Source organism: Chanos chanos, chromosome 5 (genome assembly GCF_902362185.1).
Source record: "Chanos chanos chromosome 5, fChaCha1.1, whole genome shotgun sequence".
NCBI lineage: Eukaryota > Metazoa > Chordata > Actinopteri > Gonorynchiformes > Chanidae > Chanos > Chanos chanos.
In genome coordinates this window covers 17,358,676-17,380,458 of record NC_044499.1, presented here as the reverse complement: position 1 = coordinate 17,380,458, position 21,783 = coordinate 17,358,676, and the positions used below count along the sequence as shown (strand labels likewise).

Here is a 21,783-nt window from a genome sequence, read left to right as displayed (position 1 = left end):
TAAGATTTATTAAGTTATTCACTTGAATGGGGCTTGAAGTGTGGTGAGAAGAGATTTTTTCTTCAGTCTAAGCAACTTACTTTTTTGAAACACCATATAGTGAAGGGACTGACCCAGAATGGCTTACTTTGTTTTAATTATTGTTACTATATGTGTGTATGTGTGTGCGTGTGTGTGTTTGTGTGTGTACCCTGAAGTTAACAGTTATCTCCAAACTCTTGTGATATCACAGTCATTTCATAGTTCTTAGAGGGATCAAGTTCATTTTAGTGGGATTGTCTATGGGGTTATGAAAGGGCATGGGAATGGAAGGCAGATAATCCATATATAACAACATTCCATGCTTATCAACATATCAGTTTGCTCTGGGGGATAACCATAAGTAACAAACTGGTGCAATTTGTTCTACCATTTCTACACCCTCTCACACATTTACTTACGCAGATTATTTTAGGTCTCTGCTGAAATCTTTTTGCAGCGTGACACCATTTTGGCTTTCTTTACTCCCAGCTGTCTCTCGTCTCTCCCAGATGATGCATAGTTAAAATGAGAGCCTTACACTTCAAAGAGCACTAGGTTCAGTACCTACTTCCTCACGTCTCCAGGAAAAATCTTCCTAACTGTTCAATAGCTCTATTTATCCTCGATTCCCTCTCTGGCATTTAAAAATGAACTCTCATGTTTTACCATTTCCATAACCTTTTACCTCAGCAACCTGAGTTCAACCCTCAGTGAAATTCAGAGGAGGGAAATATATACCGAACATGACAGATTCAAATGCATCCCATGACAGCAATGTAAAGTCTACTCAATTTTATTCACATCAAACATAAAACTGACTTAAAACCATTCATCCAGGAAAACGAGTACAACAGTACTTCTCAAAAATACTCCAGTAAAAGTATTTTTGAATTATTTTTTCCCACAAGATGTTTTTGTTTGTCTGTTTGTTTGTTTTTCTGAGTTGTTTCTATTAAAACCCTTGATGATCCAATTAGTCACTCGATTTACATAGCCATCCAATAATACAAATCAAAGTAGAAATGGTCTTTACACATGGGAATCTGCCTATTTTAGCCCAGTTTTTTTGTATCACTCTCAACAATGGCCTTTCACTGATTCATTTCACCATCATAAAGCACACTGGCTACACAAAGAGTGAACAACAACTGATTCATTTGCAATATCTGCAATATTCAATGACAAACTGAGGAGGCTAACATTATGAAGTGTTTAATTTTAATCATATTTATGATGATATAAATTATGTAACAGGCAAATATAAAAAAAAATACCTGCCCTATTCAGAGCTTTATATTGTTTTAATCAAAAGGAATGTAGCTTTTAAAACATTTGTAGAATACTTAAGATACAAGGAGTGCTTGCTTCCAGTAAAGATGACAGTGAAGATTACAAAGAAATATTCATAACCAAAAGAGCCAGTGACACTGTTTGTTTTGATATGAATCACTTTTGCTTTGCAGAATTGTGTGATATGGATTTTTTTTTCTCCAAGCTTTATATTCGATAGACTGATACTTCCATGACAATAATTTCTGATGGCCTACAGCTGCGGTGACTCTTTGCATGATGTATCAACCTTGTTTGACACAAGTTGTATCCCAAAAATTTTGACGCAGTTGAAAAATACTTCTTCTCTGGAAAATTAGTCAAAACAATCATAAATACAGTACAACTGTAATTTAGAAGCAATACTGATCGTATATTTAAATCTTTTGTGCATGAATATTTAATACATCAACTGTGTCAAACTGTTATTTTGCACTTGGTAATTTTTGGGTAAACTTCATTCAGATATTTTTTTTCAAACCAAATTAGGTATTTCTCCCATTTAAAAATTTCTGTATTAACCTTCTCAATTTATTACAACTAACTTTCTATGGAAGACATTGTGCTACACTGATTATAGCATCTGAGGACAACCCTTTATTATTCTGTCGTTTATGTTACTCTCTGTTTTCTCGTCTTATGACGACCATCAGAGATTGATGGTAATTTAATTACCCATAAGCACAAGTGTGAAGGGACCATCGGCTGCTGTGGACCATGGTGAAATTAAACATGACCAAAATAAATAAAAGTTGTTGGGGTTTTTTTTTTGTTTGTTTCTTTGTTTGTTTCTTTGTTTTGCCTAAACAGAAGAAGCAATTTGTAATTATTTTCCAAACATTTCAAATCAGAGTGAAGTCACAGTGTTTCAGTGCTTTGTACTCACCAAGAACAACAGATCCTTGATGTTCAGTGTAAACGAAGTAGAAAAGTAGAACGTTTCCAAATTAGAAAATTTCCATTTCCATGTACAAACACTGACATTTTCTATGACAACAAAAAGTGTGAATCCTTAAATATGACTCATGTAATGAGTGTTTGTTGTTTTACAACACTGTGTGTCTGTTCAACTCTGTGCACACAGTAAAAAGAATCTTAAGCTCCATATGAGTCACTAATCTGCTTGAATTTCTTTGACTGACAGATTTAATTTCAAATTAACATCATTCCAACACACTGCGGAACACTGTGTTTCAATCTGCATATTATACACTAGAGAGGACAGTGGATATCAACTCCCTGATATGAACAGATTTGTGAAACATGGCACCGTGTTTTTCGCCAATCATTTGCTCAGGTGCATCATTAAGCTTCAATTTAGAAGTAAATAATAAATGAGAATGTGGAGAAAAATAAACAACAATAACATAAATACACTCTGGAGGTAAAGCAACAAACATGAATACTGTCATATTCTGCCCTCCCAAAAAATGCCACAGTATTGTTAATACTCATCACAGCTTTAAGGCCATGGCAGTCTTTGCTAATATAGTAACCCCAGGAGACAATTCATGTCACAAACATGTCAGTGGATGGAATAAGTCTTCAAGGAAATATATGCTCTTTTTTGTCATAAATTCCTCTCTCCATGACAAGATCATATTATTCTGACTGTCTGAGATGCTAAGTAGAGCCAATTCCATCTCTTGCCTTATCAACATGTAAGCTACTGTGCAACCTATTTGCACATGGTTTTACAATCTCTTTGTCCTTCTGTAGCATCCCCCGTTCCCATGATTTAAATGGGTTTCAAGACTTTGAGGATTAGGTTGAGGTTGTATTTGATGAAGGCATGAAGGAGAAGTGGCCCTCATCACCATACCATACATGGAGTTGAATGTACAACTTCCATAAATAGGTTTTGTCACTGAAACAAACATGTGGGGATAGCTTCCAGCAAAGCCTGCTGGAGCACCACAAATTCAAATCAGATTTCCCCACAGCGGAATAATCGGCGTAGGGGAATTATGTCTTGATGAATTCCTAATATTTCCCCGGAAATTTGGAGATCCCCGCTGGGGTCGACTACATTTCGAGGTAAGACATAAACAATTTGCCTGAGATGTATTACATTCCACCCAGACAAGTGAGTAAATTGGCCTAATAGAACTTCTCATTTCCAGACCATCACGACAGACAGTAATGCAGCGCTGACTTCTGAAGGTCGTTATTAAAGCCCCCACGCACCCAAAGCAAAGAGCATATCAGAAGTGTACCATGGAAGGGGCAGGCTACACACAGGATGCTTCCTCAGTGAACACTCACACATATGTGGCTATGACTGGAATAGGGAACAAGTCTTATGCTCATTTCAGTTCAGTCTCTTAGTCTTTGATAGTGGATTTTTTACAGTAGTTGAAAGACTGCATATTGAAATTTGTGCATTTAGCTAAATGATAGAAATTATTGTGATGCGCATGCTTTACATGTATATACAGGATCAGTCATGTTATCTCATATGTATATGTATATATAGGCTATTATCATATATGTTATCTCATACACATATCTGTATATTATCATACACACACACACACACACACACACACACATATATATATATATATATATATATATATATATATATATATATATATATATATATGTATGTATGTATGTATGTATGTATGTATGTGTGTGTGTGTGTGTGTGTGTGTGTGTGTGTGTGTGTGTATATATATATATATATATATATATATATATGTATATGTATATATGTATGTGTGTCTTTGTGTGTGTGTATGATAATATATATATATATATATATATATATATACACACACACACACATACACACACACACACACACACATATATACATACATACATACATACATACATATATATATATATATATATATATATATATATATATATATATAAGTAAAAGAGATAATATGACTGATCCTAAAAAGTTCATCAAAGTTTCAGAGCTGTAAATACTAGTCAGTTATCTCTGTCACCCTCCCCTACCCCAGGATCCCACGTCCACCACTGCCCCCTAATCAAAGTTATCCTCATCATTATACCCCCCCCCCCCCCCCCAAACCCTTTCAACCCCTAACATGCACACACTCTCTCTCAGTGGCCACATCACACCTGCACCTTGCCACTGAAGTGTTGCAGTTTTTTGTGAGGTTCAGAGAAGTGTGGAGATCTGGGCGATCAGAAAAGTAAGGCCATGTCTGAAGTTCCATCTTCTGTCATCCCTCATGTATTGAAGCCCGATGTGGAGAACGGCTCAAAAGCTCCGGTTCTGATGAGATTCCTGTCAGGTGTCTCTGTGCCTGTACTATAGTTTACATTCAGTGCTATGGCTCCTCCACTCTTTCCAAAGACATCAAAGAAGATTTCTCTCACCCTCAAGGTGATGGAGGGTTTTTGAGGTCAATCAGCTACAACAGACCTAAGACTTTTCCTTCCAGAAGTTACAGGTTTACCCAATATTTCAATATCCTCTGAGATCCTTTCTGTCTGTGCTGGGCCTTTGATTTTTTTTTTCTTTTCTTTTTTTGGCCTGTTTGTTTGTAGGTTACATTTGTGTCTTGATTATGCGGTATGGCGGTAATCCAGTGGTCTGGTAAAAATGAAGCAACTTATCATTAGTGTTCGGCAGGAACTTCATGTTTTAGTAGTTCAGATAAGATTTTTTTTTATAGCTGCTGCCCTGTGAAATGTGATACAGTATTAAACAGTAGTTCATTGTAATAGCTCATATTGCAGCCATTATGATGATGTAACTACTACATGATCCCTTCATAGCTTCAGGCATCTGTAAACAATGGGAACAGAAAAGATAGCAAACAGCAGGACTATAATGAAGCTGCAATAAACATTCATTTATAAAACTGGATGCTATTTAAGCTCAGTGAAAAAAGCTAATTTTTGAGTAATTAGCTACCATACCCACATGTTGTGCTCAAATGTGATTCGAAGCTTTGAAACACCACCGTTGGCTTCTCTGGTTTCAGTCGTTAATTTGTAAATGTTTTTTTTCCCCCCTAAATTTCTAACTTAATCATGTTTCATGTAAAATAATTACAGTCATGATAAAGAAAACTATAAATGAAGCATCAAGACATTCTTATCTAAAACATTAGAATAAAATAAATCTATCCCTCCAGCAGAACAGCCCGTCATTTTATTTTGCAGGGAAAGTCTACTTATGAAACCTAATCCACAGCAGTTTTAACTTTTTTCCAACAACCTTTTTTTTTCTTTTTTTCTGAGACATCTAATGAGGTGTAGTATTATACGACTAAGAGGCTACTCTCAGAGCTGTGCTGACCTTTGCAAGGATAATGGGATTTACTTCTAAAATGTCCCAAAAAGTTTGTGTTACTTCCCTTTTGGCATAGGGTCATAGATAAACAGGTTTCATGCTCACCATTTGAAGTAGGTAGTATATGGCAGAAAGGAAATCAGGGATTGCAGGGGCTGTCATGTTCAAATAGAAAAAAAAATGCACTACAGATGGAAGCAGGCTGTCAACAGTGTTTGTCAACATTCAGAAAGAAACCAAGGTCAGGCAAAATATAGAATGAGGAACCAACATGAAAGTCTAGCCTCTACTTCCTATGTAGGGGTGGGGGAGGGGGGGGGCAATTTCAGAGGATGTTTGTGTTGCTCTGTAGAAACGTAGGAGTAAGAAAGAGATGAGTGTATGTGGGGGGGGGATGCGTAAGAACGATTTGTACAGTATTGCATCAATTTGGGTTTTTTTTTTTTAACTTAGACGTCCCTTGGAAAAGTAATATACTCACACTCAAGACTTTATGTCTCAGTCATCCACACAGACGGTGCATGAATCCCAAAGTGGGTAAATTTATGAATATGAGTTTCAACCTCTATCTGACACTTAATGACACTTTACACAGAGCCCAAAGCAAAAAAAAAAAAAAAACCCTTAGACAACACAGAACAAAGCAAAAAAAAAAAAATACACTCACAATTAATATCTCAGAGAGTCTTGTATGAAGTTGAATGCATCACTAAGCATTGCCACTCAAAGTTAAAAGGAAAGGCCAACAGTGGAAGAGTCAGGAGAAAAGGGCCAATAAAGCCTTATTAAATGGATTCTCATCTCATCTCCTGCTCTAGCCATCGTCGTGCCAGAAGTTCTCCCAGTGCAGGCAGAAGAATGACATTCACTGGCCCTCTGATTTCAATATGACAATGCCGACGGCAAAAGCATCTCTTCCCTTGGCGCATCCCTAGCCGTTCAGCCATGAATACACTTAACTGCGTGACTTGAGCTTGATGATCCAGTTTCAGCTGGTTTTTAATTAACCCAAGGGTCAGATCTCAAAGCATATCACTTTAGGGAATTTCCCATCTAAATGGTTGGGGTTTGGATAGAGATTAGAAACATGGCAGATTTTTTAATTGACTACATTCGAAAATACTCCAGAGAGGGAGTAGAATATGTGCACTTACAACTTTTTTTTCCCCTTTTTTTCATTTCACTTTAGCCAAGTGCACTTTAAAATCAAACAAAAGCTCTTAACATAGTAAGAAGCAGATCATAGTTGTGTACAGCAGTGCTTATTTTAGTGGTAAGAACTAAAGTGAATCATCAAAACCTTTCTTAACCACTCTTCGGACTCCATCTCAACCATCATTGTGAATACCAGTAACAACAAACAAAGCCAACTCACACTGGTGTCAGGGAGTGTTCAGGAAAGAACAAGGTAATCTAGGGCAGTGTGAACCTACTGTAAATAGATGTAACTTTACCATAATAAACATAAGGACCTTTTGTTTTGCCCTCTCTCCCACATTTATTAAGAATTTAAGAGTAATGTCACAATAGACAGGAAGTCAGTTAGAACGAATGGATTTCTGATAGTTTCTGTAATGTGTCTGTCTGGAGTTCACTGTGTGTGGAAGAGGCCTGGAATTGCTGGGGGAGATGGAGGGAGTAGTTGGGGATGAGGGGTGGGGGAGGGGTATTTGAGTGTGGCTTCATATGTAAAACTATGACTTACAAAGTGAAAGATCCTACTTTGGAAGCACCAATAAAAAAGAAGAAAAAAGCTTGATATCATACCATACACACTGTCCCCTGAGAAGAGTTGCATATCATAGATGGTCAATGATTCCATTCTCCACCCCCTATCAGAAAGGGAGTTAGAGGTCACAGATATACAACACAAATGTGACCTTTTGCCTCCTGGCAACAAAATCAATGACTCCAAATTATATTTAGAATGGAAATGGAAAGTGAAACCTCACATCTCAGATGGCAGCTCCGGTAATCAGTCAAACGCTATTCTGATGATGTCTCTCTTTTCACTTGCCTTTTGGCAGACAGTTTAACAATGTACAAACTAATATGGGTCCAGATGACACGTGTAAGGATAAAATACCAAAAACAACTTTCATTATTCATTACAATAGTCATCCTTCTCCACAAGAATAAGTCCAGAATCTTTGTTCACCAGAATAGTTTACTTAACTCCAATTGAAATATTAGTTTTCACCAGTTTGCCCTGTTTGAAGCATAATGATAAATATTCCCAGTCTAGAATGGCTCTCTGTCAAAAGCTCTCCTCAGCAGACATCAGAGAAACTTTGAAGAAAGACTCAGTTTGGTGTCCACAGACTTTTTATTTCTTTCATTTCCCCCCCCCCCAATGTTAAAGCAACCATTGGTAGCTTTTCATTTTGCTTTTGTGCTACAGATGTGACCTTAGCTACTATTGGATTTCTCCACAGGAGCATTTTCAAATGAGCCCAGTTTTTAAATGGAAGAAGAAAGTTCTTTTAACCACCGTAGTGGGCAGTCTGTGTTAAAGACCTGTATGTGTAATAGATCTACCACAAAATATAACCTAACACAGAAGGCAGAAAACATATCAGCACAGGAAAGAAATTGTCAAAGCCAGACAATAACATGGATTATTTTTTTTTTTTTGGTTTTACAGATGGAATGTTAGAGAATTGGACAGGGTTGACATTTAGACTTTTTTTTACACTCTGGCAGGTGCAGGTGTAATCTTCATGCCAATAGCTGTGTGTATGACAAAGGAAAGCTGGCCTGTGAGTGTGAACACAACACCACGGGGCCAGACTGTGGGCGCTGTAAGAGGCACTACCACGGCAGAGCTTGGAGTATGGGATCCTACCTGCCAATCCCCAAAGGCACTGCAAATATCTGTAAGTAAATGTCCCACACACCCTCTTGTCTACAGGAGTCACGGTTTCAACACCCTACCTTCTAAAAACACACAAACCAAATCTCCACTAAGAGTCCTTGACTTTCAAATATGCTTTGACTGTCAGAACACCACCTAAGAAAAGTACATTAAACAATTAGGCTTTCAATACAGTTTGCAGTCTAATAACCGAATGATTCCAAAATGAACACACTTGATTTAAATGGTGTTTTTTTTTTTTTTATCAAATTCTGAGAGGTTTAAGTTTTCCTCTCTGTTATCCAGGTACTCATCATGGCATAGAGTGCTGTCACATCTGTTGAATCCTCAATCCGAGGCAGGGGGCTCATTGCCTTAATAAATCTAATGTAGCCTGTAACTCTGGCTCAGGAACCTCGTGAGGCGAGGTCCTGTCCAGATGGTGGAAAGACAGCCCTCTGGCCCTCTCAGTGCAAGGTTTGCTCAAAAGCACGGCACTGCTGTGAAGCACATGCCATATGCTTAATAGAGAGAAACAGAGAGAGAAGTAGAGCCATAGGACAATTTACAGCCCAAGACAAAGTGAGAAGGAAAGGCAATGTTTGCTTTGTAACGCTGTAAGAGCTGTCAGTGTTTATTACGCCTTCATGTATCTGTTACATGTCTTTGCATGTATTGCCTTTGCAACCATTTTACGTTGATATATGTTCATATGTGTGTTCAGTCTCGGTATATTGTGTGTGCCTGTGCGGGTTTAATATAGTTTGATTTTCCCCTGTTGATCTCCTGTTATGAAGGTCTTCATAATGCTCGGGCAGGGTATCAGATTGACAGCCTATTATTAAAAACCAAATACAGGGACACATCCTGCAGTCAAGCAGAGAAACTAAGGATGAAAGATATCACACGTAATATTAGCACTTGTTTGGTGGAAACGTATAATACAACAGTCATGCATATGAAATCAAAGTCACAATATTAGACTAGTCCTGCATGTAAGAAATGAATACCTTTCTACCTTTCTGCTGTTGAATTACCTTCTTTTCCTCATACAAATGTGCATTATTCTTATCATATGCCACTTTCAGAATGTGCATCATGTTTCGAATGAGGATATTAAACATATGGCTCCCATAAAAATACAAATTTGCTGAAAGTGCAGAATTTAATTATGGTTTAATAGCTTTCATCTGTCATCAAGTCATCTGCTTTAATCATGTGTGCAATTTATCTCCTTATTTGAGACACATGGCAGGCAGGCTCTAATATATGAAGAAGTAAAGCTGTATATGACCTTCTGTCTAATAATTCAACAGGAAATGAAATCCCTGTCTTGCCTGTAGCCTGAGCTGCCTTATTCAGGGCGGCACAGTCTGTGAGAACAAATGTATCCCGCTGCGTCGCACCTCACATGTGCATCTTTAACGTCAAATTTTAATGTTTTATACTGTGAAGATCCGCAGCACAGTGATTTCTATTTCTCCTTTTTTTTTCAGTACAGCTTTTAGTCATTTCTTTGATTCTTCTGCCTTCATGATCAAGTACAGTCAAACAGAGACAAATGTGAATAACACTGAACAATTTAAATGTGAATAATGTCATTTATTTTCAGGAATTTTGACCTGCAGTAACTATCACTGATGTACGAAGCACTGTAAGGTGGTTAAACTTTAGAGGGAGGATTCATGCAAAGCCAGACAGCATTTCGATCATCTCATTTTTCAGTTTGGTTAAGCAGAGCAAACAAGGAATGAAGGATTACCTGAGGAGGCATCTCTCCATGTGGTGTGAACAGGTGCATGAGCTGTAAAGAATTATGTGTGGTTGGTAATGCTGTGCTGAATAAGAGATGCGTTGTTTTAATCAATGCAAAAAGAGCTTGTCTGCCAGCTGTCCACAGTTGTCTCTTCCCTGGCACTGTCATTCTTAACTCCGTCGAGAAGAATTTGTAATGAGTTTGCCAGTTCCTATGTAACACTGGTAAATAACCAAGGAGATGAACTTGGGGGAAAAAACCCACTCAGGATGCCTCTATGTCCCTGTGTTGTGCCAGGTATATTAATCTGAAACATTTCCATGCCCTTAGTGACCATTTCATGCATCATCCTTTTTGCGTTGGCATGATTTTCTCTCATTTACGCAAGAGTAAGTTACACATTGCTCTATGAAGTCTGAACTGAAAATGTCCATCATGGCTTCCCTAAAGGGTGTAGAAAATATTACATCTCTTTCAATGTTTGATACTCCACCGTTAACTGTTGTCTCAAATTTTTGCAAATAGAACACTACTGTGGTAAAAATCAAGACACGTCCTAATACACATATTTTATCATGTGAATCAAACGTTGTTTCTTGAGTAAAAGATATAGCTGAGTGTCTGCTGGGCACTTGCTAGGTAAAACACCTTTTCTCTGCAACGTGTGAAAAAGGTTTCTTTGGAATTTCAGACTTGTCATGTTGTGATAGGAACATGGACTTGTCATGTTGAGAAGGAATCATGATCAAAGGGGAAAAGTGACAATATGCTTCTCTTGATTGTAGTTCCTGAAAAAAAAAAACAGTGGACAAATCTAAAGCATATGTTACAATATGTTTAGATATGTATGCACTTGTTCGTCATTGCTATTTTATCAATGGTGCTGATGCTCGTCTGTTCTCATATTGGTTGATGACAAGCACAGCTGCACCAATTGATCAGAGTTATGTGAATTATGAATGACTAAAATTTTCCCTTCTGTGATGATTGAATATGTAAAAAAGAGTCTTTTCCATATCGAAGAGAGCAGTAATTTCTGGTTCACCAAATGCAGCAGTGTCTCTGGTTCTCTCAAAGGAAAGAAAGGGAACTAAATTACCTTCATTAAGTGCTTAGCTTGCTTCAAGAAAAATTGGCCTAATATCATTTTTAAATGTATGTAAATCTTTATCTGTATGCCCTTTCTCTTGGCAGGTATTCCCAGCAATGTTGGCCCAGCTGGTAAGTAATTCCAACAAGACAAACAAAATGAAACTAGTGCATTTAATCAAATTTTGTAAACCTCTTCAGTCTTATGGTTTCAAGACAACAGTAACACACACAGAGGTCACACACACTTTAAACAGAACAACCAGTTCATTTGTACTTTGTTTCTAGTGTTTTTCTGTTGAGGCGAAATGTTTGTCCATTGGATTAATTGGATAACTTATAAAGCGTGTACAATCTGGTAGCTATGAGGCCAGAGTTTTCTGTCGCAATTTGCCATGTGTATACACAACATCGCTCTGATATGCTTATGGATCAGACCTTTTGTAATCAAAGATGTCTCTCACCTTCCTACAGTTCGACCAAATGCCTCATCCCTTGGGGTTGCCAACCGAAATCAAGGTAAGATATTTGCTATAAAATGAAAAGGCTGATTTTCACCATTCATTATTGAAATGAAATGGGGGAAAAACACTCATGGTCGTTTTGCCTACTTCATAGAGGCATATGATCTTCGGAGGGGTAATCTCACTTGTCTACCACCCACACCACATAGACAAAGCCCGCTAGGTATGAGCAACAATAAACAGACAACAATAGATAGAGACTTTTCAGTTTCAGTTATCTTTGATTAATCCCTCCATTTTAATTACCCAAAGTACTCATGCGGCTGCGTCCCGTCTGCACTCACCCACCAGGGAAACGGGGATATAGGACAAAAGGGAGGCTGCAGAGAGTTCACGTAGACTGATTTTCTGGAAGGTTCCTGTTAATCCCTTGAGCAAATGCTCTGTATTAACATTGCTGCAGTATCCCTAGACAACCAGACCTCAGCTAGCAGAAAAGTCCAGCAGGTTTTTCATTGCATCCCTGTATTTAAATAACTGATTAAAAAGTGTAGACTGGCTTGATTCAAGTTCTCTTACTTGATTTCAGACACCTTCATTAGTGGCTGATTGAGAAGCTAACCCGGAAATGTGCATACATAGTTCTTCCACGAATCAGTTTACCCTTCCCTGGGCTTAGAGAGCTTTGATTTGTCCATTTCTGATTTGTTTTTATCAAGGCACCTGGTGTGACCAGAAAATCACAACCACATTTCAACTGGTCATGGTGGGTATCACACTAGGAACTTATCGGTTAAAAAAAAAAAACAGCTGGTACAGTCACAGTATCACCTCAATTATAGTTCATTCAAATACTATCTGAAATGAATTATATTCTGCTATAAATTGCCATCAGACTGATTTAAATGGAAGACTTTACATTTAACCACTCAAACACGGAGCCTATGTGAAGTTTACAACACAGTGCTAGTATGGAAAATAATACACAACTCGGCTCTCATTCAATGTTTTAAACATTTTATGTCTATAAATCTGAGCTTCATATAGTTTTATATAGCACATAGTTTGAATATTGTCTCATATAGGCTGTGTACCCTGAACACAGTACACAGCCTAACCACAGATTTTAGGGCATAATAAGACAAGTAGTATTCAGCACTTGCTATCATAGTGCATGTTTTTCCATTTTGATGCGTGTTTGATTAAGTGCAAACGATAAGTTGGGTTTTGAACTCAAAGCTGGAGAAACCTTCAATGGAGACCTACTAAAACACTTTTGCATATAAAGAGCAGGAGGTAATGGTAGCATGTTCGGTATATTTAGAAGAGAAGCTACTGAATGAGAGATGGGTATATAAAATTCAATGTCCTGAAAGAACTTTTCCCTTTTCAATTTAGTTCTGCAATATTGTGTGAGACCCAACAGTTGTTTGTGCAGCAGGAGACAAATCAGTCTATCAGACGTTTGGTGCATGGAGACCAAAGGGTTTTGTCTGAACATGTTGCTGCCGTCAACTGCCTACAGGAAACACTATTTTAACCAAACACAATTTCTAGAGATGGACATGGAACCTCAGGTGCTCAACTAGACATAAGTCTAGTAATGGATGACTAAATTAAGTTCTCCTGAGTGGTAACACTCAGGAGAAGGTAGGTCACCCTGAGCTTAAACCCTGAGTTTTTATAATGTGGGATTTTGTTACATGGATTTGAATTCTGTGCTGCAACTATAAGTTGCTGACATTGATGAGAATATTATAGATTCATTATTAAAACCTCAGTATAAAGCAGATATGCTTTGAATCTCCTCTCAGCCCTGATAAGTTTGAACTTTGTAAGCTGAATTTGAACAGCTTCATTGTATAATGACAAATATTGGGCCTCTGTAGCTCAAGGCTTTTATATCTGTGTATGATGAGTATTTGTCGGGAGAAATAAAAAGCAAAGTTTCCCTATCAGAAATATCACTCAGACTTCACAAAATGAAAGAAAATATTATCAAGCAATCTTCCGTACAGCATGGCACACAAGATGTTGAAGTTTTAAAACTTGGCTATTATGTTCAACTTGGCTATTCTGAAAAAAAAAAAAACTGTTTAATGTTAAATAATATGCACATCAAACATAGAGACAACTGAATCAGTTTGACAGGCTTCATTTAAGACAAAACGGGCTGCTCCTGTTAACTTTTAAAATGAATGGTGAGATTGTGTTACTCCAGAAGTCAGAAAGCTTGATTGCAATACAGAAATTAATGGGCCATATCAGTAACTTTCATGTTAAGTTTAAGTTCAAGTTTAACTGTATTCTCTAGCTCTAACTTTTTATAATTTTACAGTTACTTTAACCAGGCATGCACAAAATCAGCTAAATTTAGATCTAGCATATAGAACTAGCATATATTTAAATTGGTTAGGAAATGGACTGTTGACCTCAGCATGTATGCATGACATAGCACTATCATTAACTGCTTGTTTAGGACTATACGTGCAGTGATGGTCACTGCATTGCTTTTAGAGAGCTTAAGTCCAGCTCCTTTTTCAGTTATGCCACCCTGTTACAGCCAACAAGATACATACATACATGCATACATGCATACCTACATACATACGTACATACATACCTACATACATACATACATAGGCCTACATGCATATCTGTAAATGTGTAACACAAATGCATTGACAAATTTAGTAAAGTTCTGCAATTAATAAGTCACCCTAGAACCTCAGCTTCTGAAGCCTGTCTGTGGACAAATAGATCTGTTACCATGCATGCATCACTGTTGCTCAAGTCTGGAGATGCTGGACCTGTTGGCCTGTGAAAATAAGTCTCAGCATCTAATTTAAGAGCAGTGTGGTTCATAAGTCTCCAAGGGAGTGAGAGGCAGTGGCCAGAGCTCACACCTCAGTCTTTTCACAGGTCACAAGCCAAATCACAACATAAGTGCCAAGGCAATGTCTGATACAGTGCACTACTCGTGCATTACAAATCCCATGATCCCAAGAGGACATTTCTCTGCAGGCATATATTGTGACATAGTCCAAGGAAGTACAGTGATGGCACCTTCATCTCAAAATGAACCCTTGAAAAAAAATTCTGCCAAACACAACTGCAGATGCTTCCACAAGAAATAACACAAATCAGGATCCTCTGAGGGCCATTCAAAACATGAATAATCCCCAACACAATCAAGAAAGTAAACTCCAATGTCTGGAGAATATGAGTTTCAATCCTTCTGAGTCTACCAAGAGCTAAAGCTTTAAAAACAAGTCTCAGATACTGCGAGAATCTGCCAAACCTGGACAGATGATCATCTTAAAAAAAGAACAGATCTCATTGCAGCAATGTTCCAGTGTTCCAAATTTCACAATCGCCTCAAATGTTTTATAAGTGGATTCTCAAAAGAATACACACCAGAATAAATCATTGCAATTCAATCTTTTCTGGAGGGGTACATGGTTAGAAAAGGGATGATGTAGGGATTTGTCATTCAAATTAGAGTTGCAGTGTGCATAAAATACAGCTAGCTGTTTCTAAGTTGAAGTAAAGACTCTTTGAAAGAAAGTAAGCTTTTTAGATGTCTCCGCAACCACTGACCAGGAACAAAAGTTTTAGAAGGCAGACAGGCTGTGATGGTCGAAACGGACAGAGGAAGGGAACTGAAAGGTGATCCATTTCATATTAATGTCTACTCAGTTACTCAGTTAATAACTAGCTGATTACCAAGATTTCCAACGTTTGAATGGTTGAATCATTAACGTTAAAATGATTCTGTCATTTCTTAGGCACTACCACTCATCCCATCTTAACACAATATTTTGTCTCACAAACCATTATCTCTAAAATTGTGATTGCTTTTCCTCCATTTGCTCATTTATCCAGGTTATCTGGAGACCTGTGGTGAATTTATCCTCATACAGAAAGGAATCGTCTTTGCGATTAAATTCAATTCTCTGAGCAAATATTCATTCTCCATCTCTCTCCAAAGCAAATATTTTTCATTGTGATGGAAGTAAACACAGCCCAATGTAAATCATTGTTTGTCATCACAGATCTTGTTTACAGGTAAGGAGATTACGAATGAAGATGATTCAGAAAAAGTGACATCATACTTTTCATCTGCACAGGGATAGGGAACGCATACTCCATACTCCATTCTCAGACAAAAAGAAATAGATTATTCATGATTAGGTCTACACTTATATGTTTAATATTAATTTGCATATCGATACTTAGCCTACTCAAGGACGATACCAAGCTTTAAAAGGATGTTGTGATGACAGTCTAATTCTGTTCATTGGTATTTAGTCTTTAATCTTCATTAAATGCTTTGCATGTGCACTGAAATGTGCATCAGCAAAAAGATGCTCAGTGTGATTTGCTGAATGGTGACTGACCTCCACGTTCGTATTTACATATCAAACAGACAAATGATGTGGTGCTCTCAGTGGGAGAGTACATCACAGTATCAACCTTGCAATATGCATTTTATGAGAAGTTTCATGACGGCACCAGTTGCCAAGGGGAGAGAACTCTGTTTTCAATTTTCTTCTCATATTGAGGGAGTGCGTCACTCAGCAATATTTTTCTTCCCCCCGAACCCCAACTGCCCCTCTGATTATCTATTTCACTACTGGAATTTTACTGTTTTTCTTTCTTTTCTTTTTTTTTTTTTTGGACAAAAATCCCCGTGGTATTCTCAAATTGCACAGCAATCTTCCCTTACAATCATACACACTCACACAATCAACTACCCGATCATTATTCTGATAAGGTAGTCATCTGTGAGGGAAAACGATTGGCTGAATGTGTTGCCAAATAACGACAGACCTATGTGTTTATCTCAGTTTTGCCCTGTTCTCCTCCCGCAGCTCAAGTCTGTGACAACATGCTGTTGCGCTGTCAGAACGGGGGTGTGTGCCACCTCCACCAGCGTTGCCACTGTCCGCCAGGCTTCACCGGCGTGCTGTGCGAGAGGGTCCGCTGCCAAGGCGAGACGTGCGAGGAGCCTGCATCTGGTCAGGCAACCCCCCATCCTGCTCTTACCAGCCAGGCCCTCCTGCTGCTGCTACCACTGGCTCTCATCCCATCCCAGCTGGCCACCTGGGGCTACACATCATTCTGAGGGGGGCACTAAAGCCTAAGAGGAACACTCCATAGGGGTGCTATTCCTCCCCACAGCTAAAGGACAAAATGACACTGAGGATAAATGCTCCCGGGCACGAACCTTCAGCAGACTAAGAAAACAGCCATGGAGAAGACTTTCATGTAAAGTGACTGTAAGATAAAGTTTGCCTTTCAAAAGGAGTATGGGTTGAATCGGGCGGACAAACAATAGTTGCTCTGAAGTCAAACAAACTGAGAATGATATGGAGAGCAATCGTGTCCATCTTATACCTGTTTCAGGAAGAAAAGCAGGCTTGACATATTTGGGGCGCTAAGACAGGGAGAGATAATCTGATTTGATCTCAAGATGGAAAAAGCAACAAGTATGTCCAAAACAGCTCTCCAAGTCCTCTCCCATCTTTACCCTTAAAACTCCCTCCTCTCCTACTTGAGTTTCATGAATGCACCTCTGTGAAGTCCATGCTCTGTTTTGTCCAAACCTAGGGTTCATTGGGTTGATGTTAACCACATGTAAGGATCCAATAGTTATATGCCAGTGATTCCACTTGTTTGCTTGTTCCTCCAGGAGGATGCAATGTTCAACACACTTCTTTGAAAAAGAAAAGAAAAGAAAAGAAAAAGTAAATTAAGTGAAGCATCCATGTTTCATTTTGTACAAAAAAAGATATTTTCATGATTTTTGTTCCTCGTACTTTGAGAAAAGGGCAGCTGTAATTATTGCAGTTTATGGTTGTGCACATGTCCCCCTTACATTGCTAAAAGTAGGCTACATAAAAGAACATGAGTTTACATTTTCACACAAATATGATTTTGCAAAGTTTAGGTTTCACCAAAGGGCATTCATAACATAATCCTGTTGCTTAAAAGCTGACTATGTTTGTGATTAAATGTGAAAAATCACCTTGATGTTTTTGTCATACTTAACTTCCTGTACGAACCTAAGTTGGGGGAGGGGGGGTGTATTCAGCTGCAGTATGAGGCATTCGCTTGATGTGCAGTTACATGACTTTAATGTCATAATATCACTTTTTAACCCTGAGATATTCAGAATTCATGAATATCTTTTTGTGTAGTCCTAGTAATCTGTCATGAAAAACTTAAAACATCCATAATTTGAGCAGCTGTCTTGTTGTATTTCACCCTAAAGAATATTGACAAATTACCTACTATACTTGAAATGTCTGTTTTCTCTTAAACTCTTTTTAATGCATGCTTGTCAGTTTCCAGACATCAAAGTCACAAGAGCTCTCTTTTCATAAAACTTATTGAACAATTATCTGGTTTTATCCCTACGCTCACTGAAGTTCACGAATTCATTGGCCTCAGTGAGTACAGCTCTTTTCATCTCATGTGTTTATCAGGTTATCATTGTTGTGGTGCTTTCATTTAATGTTGCAATACTGAAAATACATATTTTATTATCAAACCATAGGAGTGAAAGCAGAAGAATAAAGAGTATGTGTAAGTGTTAGCAGTGGTGAAACAAGTTGTAAGGTCAGTTTGGTGGAATTTGTAATAGGCTACATTGCTTATTCTAACTATTAAGATCTTCACAAAATGCTTCTGGAAGTAAGGTAAAGTTTGGTTCAGAATGGGGCAAACATACAGAGAATTCCATAGTGATGCTCTTCAAATGTTCACTTGTTAGAATGCAGGTGTCTGTGGTAGATCTGAGGACATAGTACTTGGATTAGACAAGCATGTTCAATTAAATACCTATATTTATCAAATTAATGTAGCTTAAGTGATCAAGCTGTTCACAGAGAATTCTAATGAGCATCAGACCAAGTTAAATGTTTTAATGTCCTTATGACTTGAGTGATTTTATTGAAATACACCAAAAAAAAAAAATCTTTAGAAATTCCACTGTGAGAGATCATTAGAATTTATACTTCTATCAATAACGAGATGAAAATCAAGGTATAGGCCTAGTAATGAGAGTTGCCCAGCAGAGGCTAGTCATCAAATGTAATCCAAAAAACAAATATGGAAGGCAGAGCTGCAGGCAAAATCTGGATAAAAGAGAGTCACTCACTGTGTAGCCTGACTTGCTGCCGTGAGATGGCAATCATTTTCAAATTCGCAGAAGGTACTTGAATGGAAATGAAGCCATCTCAAGCCTGTGACATACTGTGAGAGCAGGCTCGAGGCTGAATAGATTACATTGGTGAGATTAAGAGGTGGGGATATTTGAAGAGAGCAAAATACCCTTTGCCCTTGTCCTTAATAACTTCCCTCCCAAAAGAGAGTTATAAAGGTGAATTAATTCAGGGTTAAAAAGGGGGGGGAGTCCAAACAAATGTCATGGTTTTAAATGCTTGTTACAGATCTGAGAAGACCAACAAGAAATGGAGTTTGTATAAACTGTCATGTCAGAGAATCTGTCTAGATGCAGTCCAGAAACAGGAAAGAAAAAAAAAAAAACGGGAAAGCCTGGCTAGATGCAGTCAAGAACAAACAGAAAAGGAATGATTCTTATTAAGTCAGATGGAATATTAATCAATTTTGAGAAGAGATTGAAAACAACCTCCTCCTAGCACTGATGCTTTCTTTCTGATGGAGGTTTAGGATTAGTGGAGATACATGTTTTTTTTCACAGTTATTTCCTAGATGGATTTGCCTTTTTGATCTCATTTGATATCACGCAGTACTGAGAGGACTGAAGCTGTTTGGACTATTTCTGGTGCTGTCTTCAAGAATCAAATCTTCATCAGAGTTTTACAGACACCCCAGTCCTGACACAACTGTGTAAAGCAGGTTGTTCACCATCTCTTACACCCCACTGAGTTGGAATTTTATGAAGGGCTCTTTATGTTATGTATTTGATCTGAGATGTTTAGCACAGCTAATTTGACTCATCTTTTCATACAGTCATTACGAAAACACTTGGAGACATTGAAAGAGCAGAGAAAGTGTTGTTGGAAAACATTCGCTGAACACAAACTAATTAAGAACTAGTGATGTCATACCCCCATCTTTACATGGAAATAATTTACCGCGCTTAGCAGCATGCACTTTCATGTATATTTATAAGTGTTTCAGCTTGGCAAAAAAAAAAAAAAATATATAAAACCTTCTTGCTTTGTAACAATTTCCGCATAGAACTATCTCTCCCATAAGAAATCTTTTAGCCTCCCAGTCTGTGAGAACTCTTTTAGCAGTGCTCCGCAATATCGTAGTGGTATTATCAATGGCTTAAAAACTAATGGATGTTCTCAAGGTCCCATTTTTCAAGTGGGCAGTGCTTGGTGAAGAGCAACACACCTGAGACCATCCCTGACGATGTTACTAGGCCGAAATGTCCCAGCACACAATGAGGATGAACGTGTTGCACATTTTATTGCATATATTGGGGCCGTTAACCATTTTTATAAGATAAGTTTTGGCAGCTTTCTCAACTTCTTGAGCAATTTTTAAAAGTTTGAAAAGTTGTTCTGTCATGAGCGTATAACTTCAGATCTTCCTGAAGTTGCTGATAGATGATCGGACAAGTACAGTGTTTCAAAGCGCAGAGGGCTGGACAAAAATGTATTTACCACCATTGCAGAAAAATGCGTATTTTTTTCCTTTCTTCTCTGAGAATGACCTGGTTACCAGGAATGTTGTCTCTTTCCGAATAATGGCTACACTGTCCCAGAGGACTAGGATGGTAATGCCTTATTCATGTGCAGCAGTAACACTGTCCCAACGCAAGCACCCATATACAGTCACATATCACTTCAGCTAAACAAAACTTTGTCTGATTAAAACTAATTCAGTATGGTGTTTTACAAATCATACATTCCCAATATATCCATTCATTTCTGTGCGTGTGTGCGTGCGTGCCTGCGTGTGTGTGTGTGTGTGCGTGTGTGCGTGCGTGCCTGCGTGTGTGTGTGTGTGTGTGTGTGTGTGTGTGTGTGTGTGCGTGTGTGCGTGTGTAAGGGAGAGAGAAAGAGTGGAAATATGTGTTCAGCCACATTTTTTTAATCCTTCTGATCATGGCACATGCTGTGCATTTGTAAACCGAACTGTTTCTCTGCATAGATAAGATGGACAGAAATGTGCTCACAAAGAGGTTCCAGTGCTGTATTTTGTCCTCAGGAAATGTTCCATCTTTTGTTTGACAGTGTGCTTTGCCTTTCATTTCACTTCCAGGACCATGGAGGGTATTAGTGGGACATATTTAGACAAGAGCCTCTCTTTGGTTTCTGCCACTGTCAGCATTGGTGGCACCCTGTCACCTAGTATTGCACAAGATAAGGGTATACTATGTCTGCCAAATAGGCACTCAGCAACAACTAAGGGCATTGTTTTGAGTGTAGCATTGCAAGAACAATTTATAGTTGTCATTTAACCATAACTGTGCAGTCTTTTTTTTTCATTTTCAATGTTATCACATTTAATATGTCATTACTGATTATTTAGCTACAGTGTACTGAGGCAAGAATTACTCTACCAGTTTAAAGTAAAGGTGTGGGCATGATTATAAATCCTCTCACCCGAGAAGGACTTTGACAACAGTTACGCAGAGTGCTTGCGGCCTGAATCCATTAGCAAGCGGTGTTGTGCTTTTTTCTCTTTTTTTCTCCTTCTCACTTGTATATGTTTCATTGGTTGGCACCCCCACTGCTGCTATAAGGGAAATGTAATCATACACACAGATATGATCATATGTTTCTGCACTGTTCATGAGGTTTGTTCCCATACCTACCACCTTACTGTTCAAACCAAGGGCACGGTTGTTATTTCAAACGAGAAGTTTATAAACAGCAGGGGGGTTGGCAGTACATAGCTGCAGATATTGCACCCAGACAACATTGGCTGTGCTTTTACAGAGGGTGTTCATTGGTTAGGTCCAAAGGGACCGATGGTCAAC

At 38.2% G+C, this 21,783-nt stretch overlaps 1 protein-coding gene across 1 annotated transcript in view; it reads left to right on the top strand.

The window, feature by feature from the left end:
* ntng1b (netrin g1b) overlaps positions 1–16,923 on the top strand; it is a 34,799-nt gene extending 17,876 nt beyond the window's left edge. The window contains exons 3-6 of the mRNA XM_030774717.1: positions 8,336–8,508; positions 11,437–11,463; positions 11,806–11,850; positions 16,670–16,923. Coding sequence (XP_030630577.1) covers positions 8,336–8,508; positions 11,437–11,463; positions 11,806–11,850; positions 16,670–16,923 — 499 coding nt within the window. The remainder of the gene's footprint in view (positions 1–8,335; positions 8,509–11,436; positions 11,464–11,805; positions 11,851–16,669) is intronic.
* Positions 16,924–21,783: the final 4,860 nt, after the last annotated feature.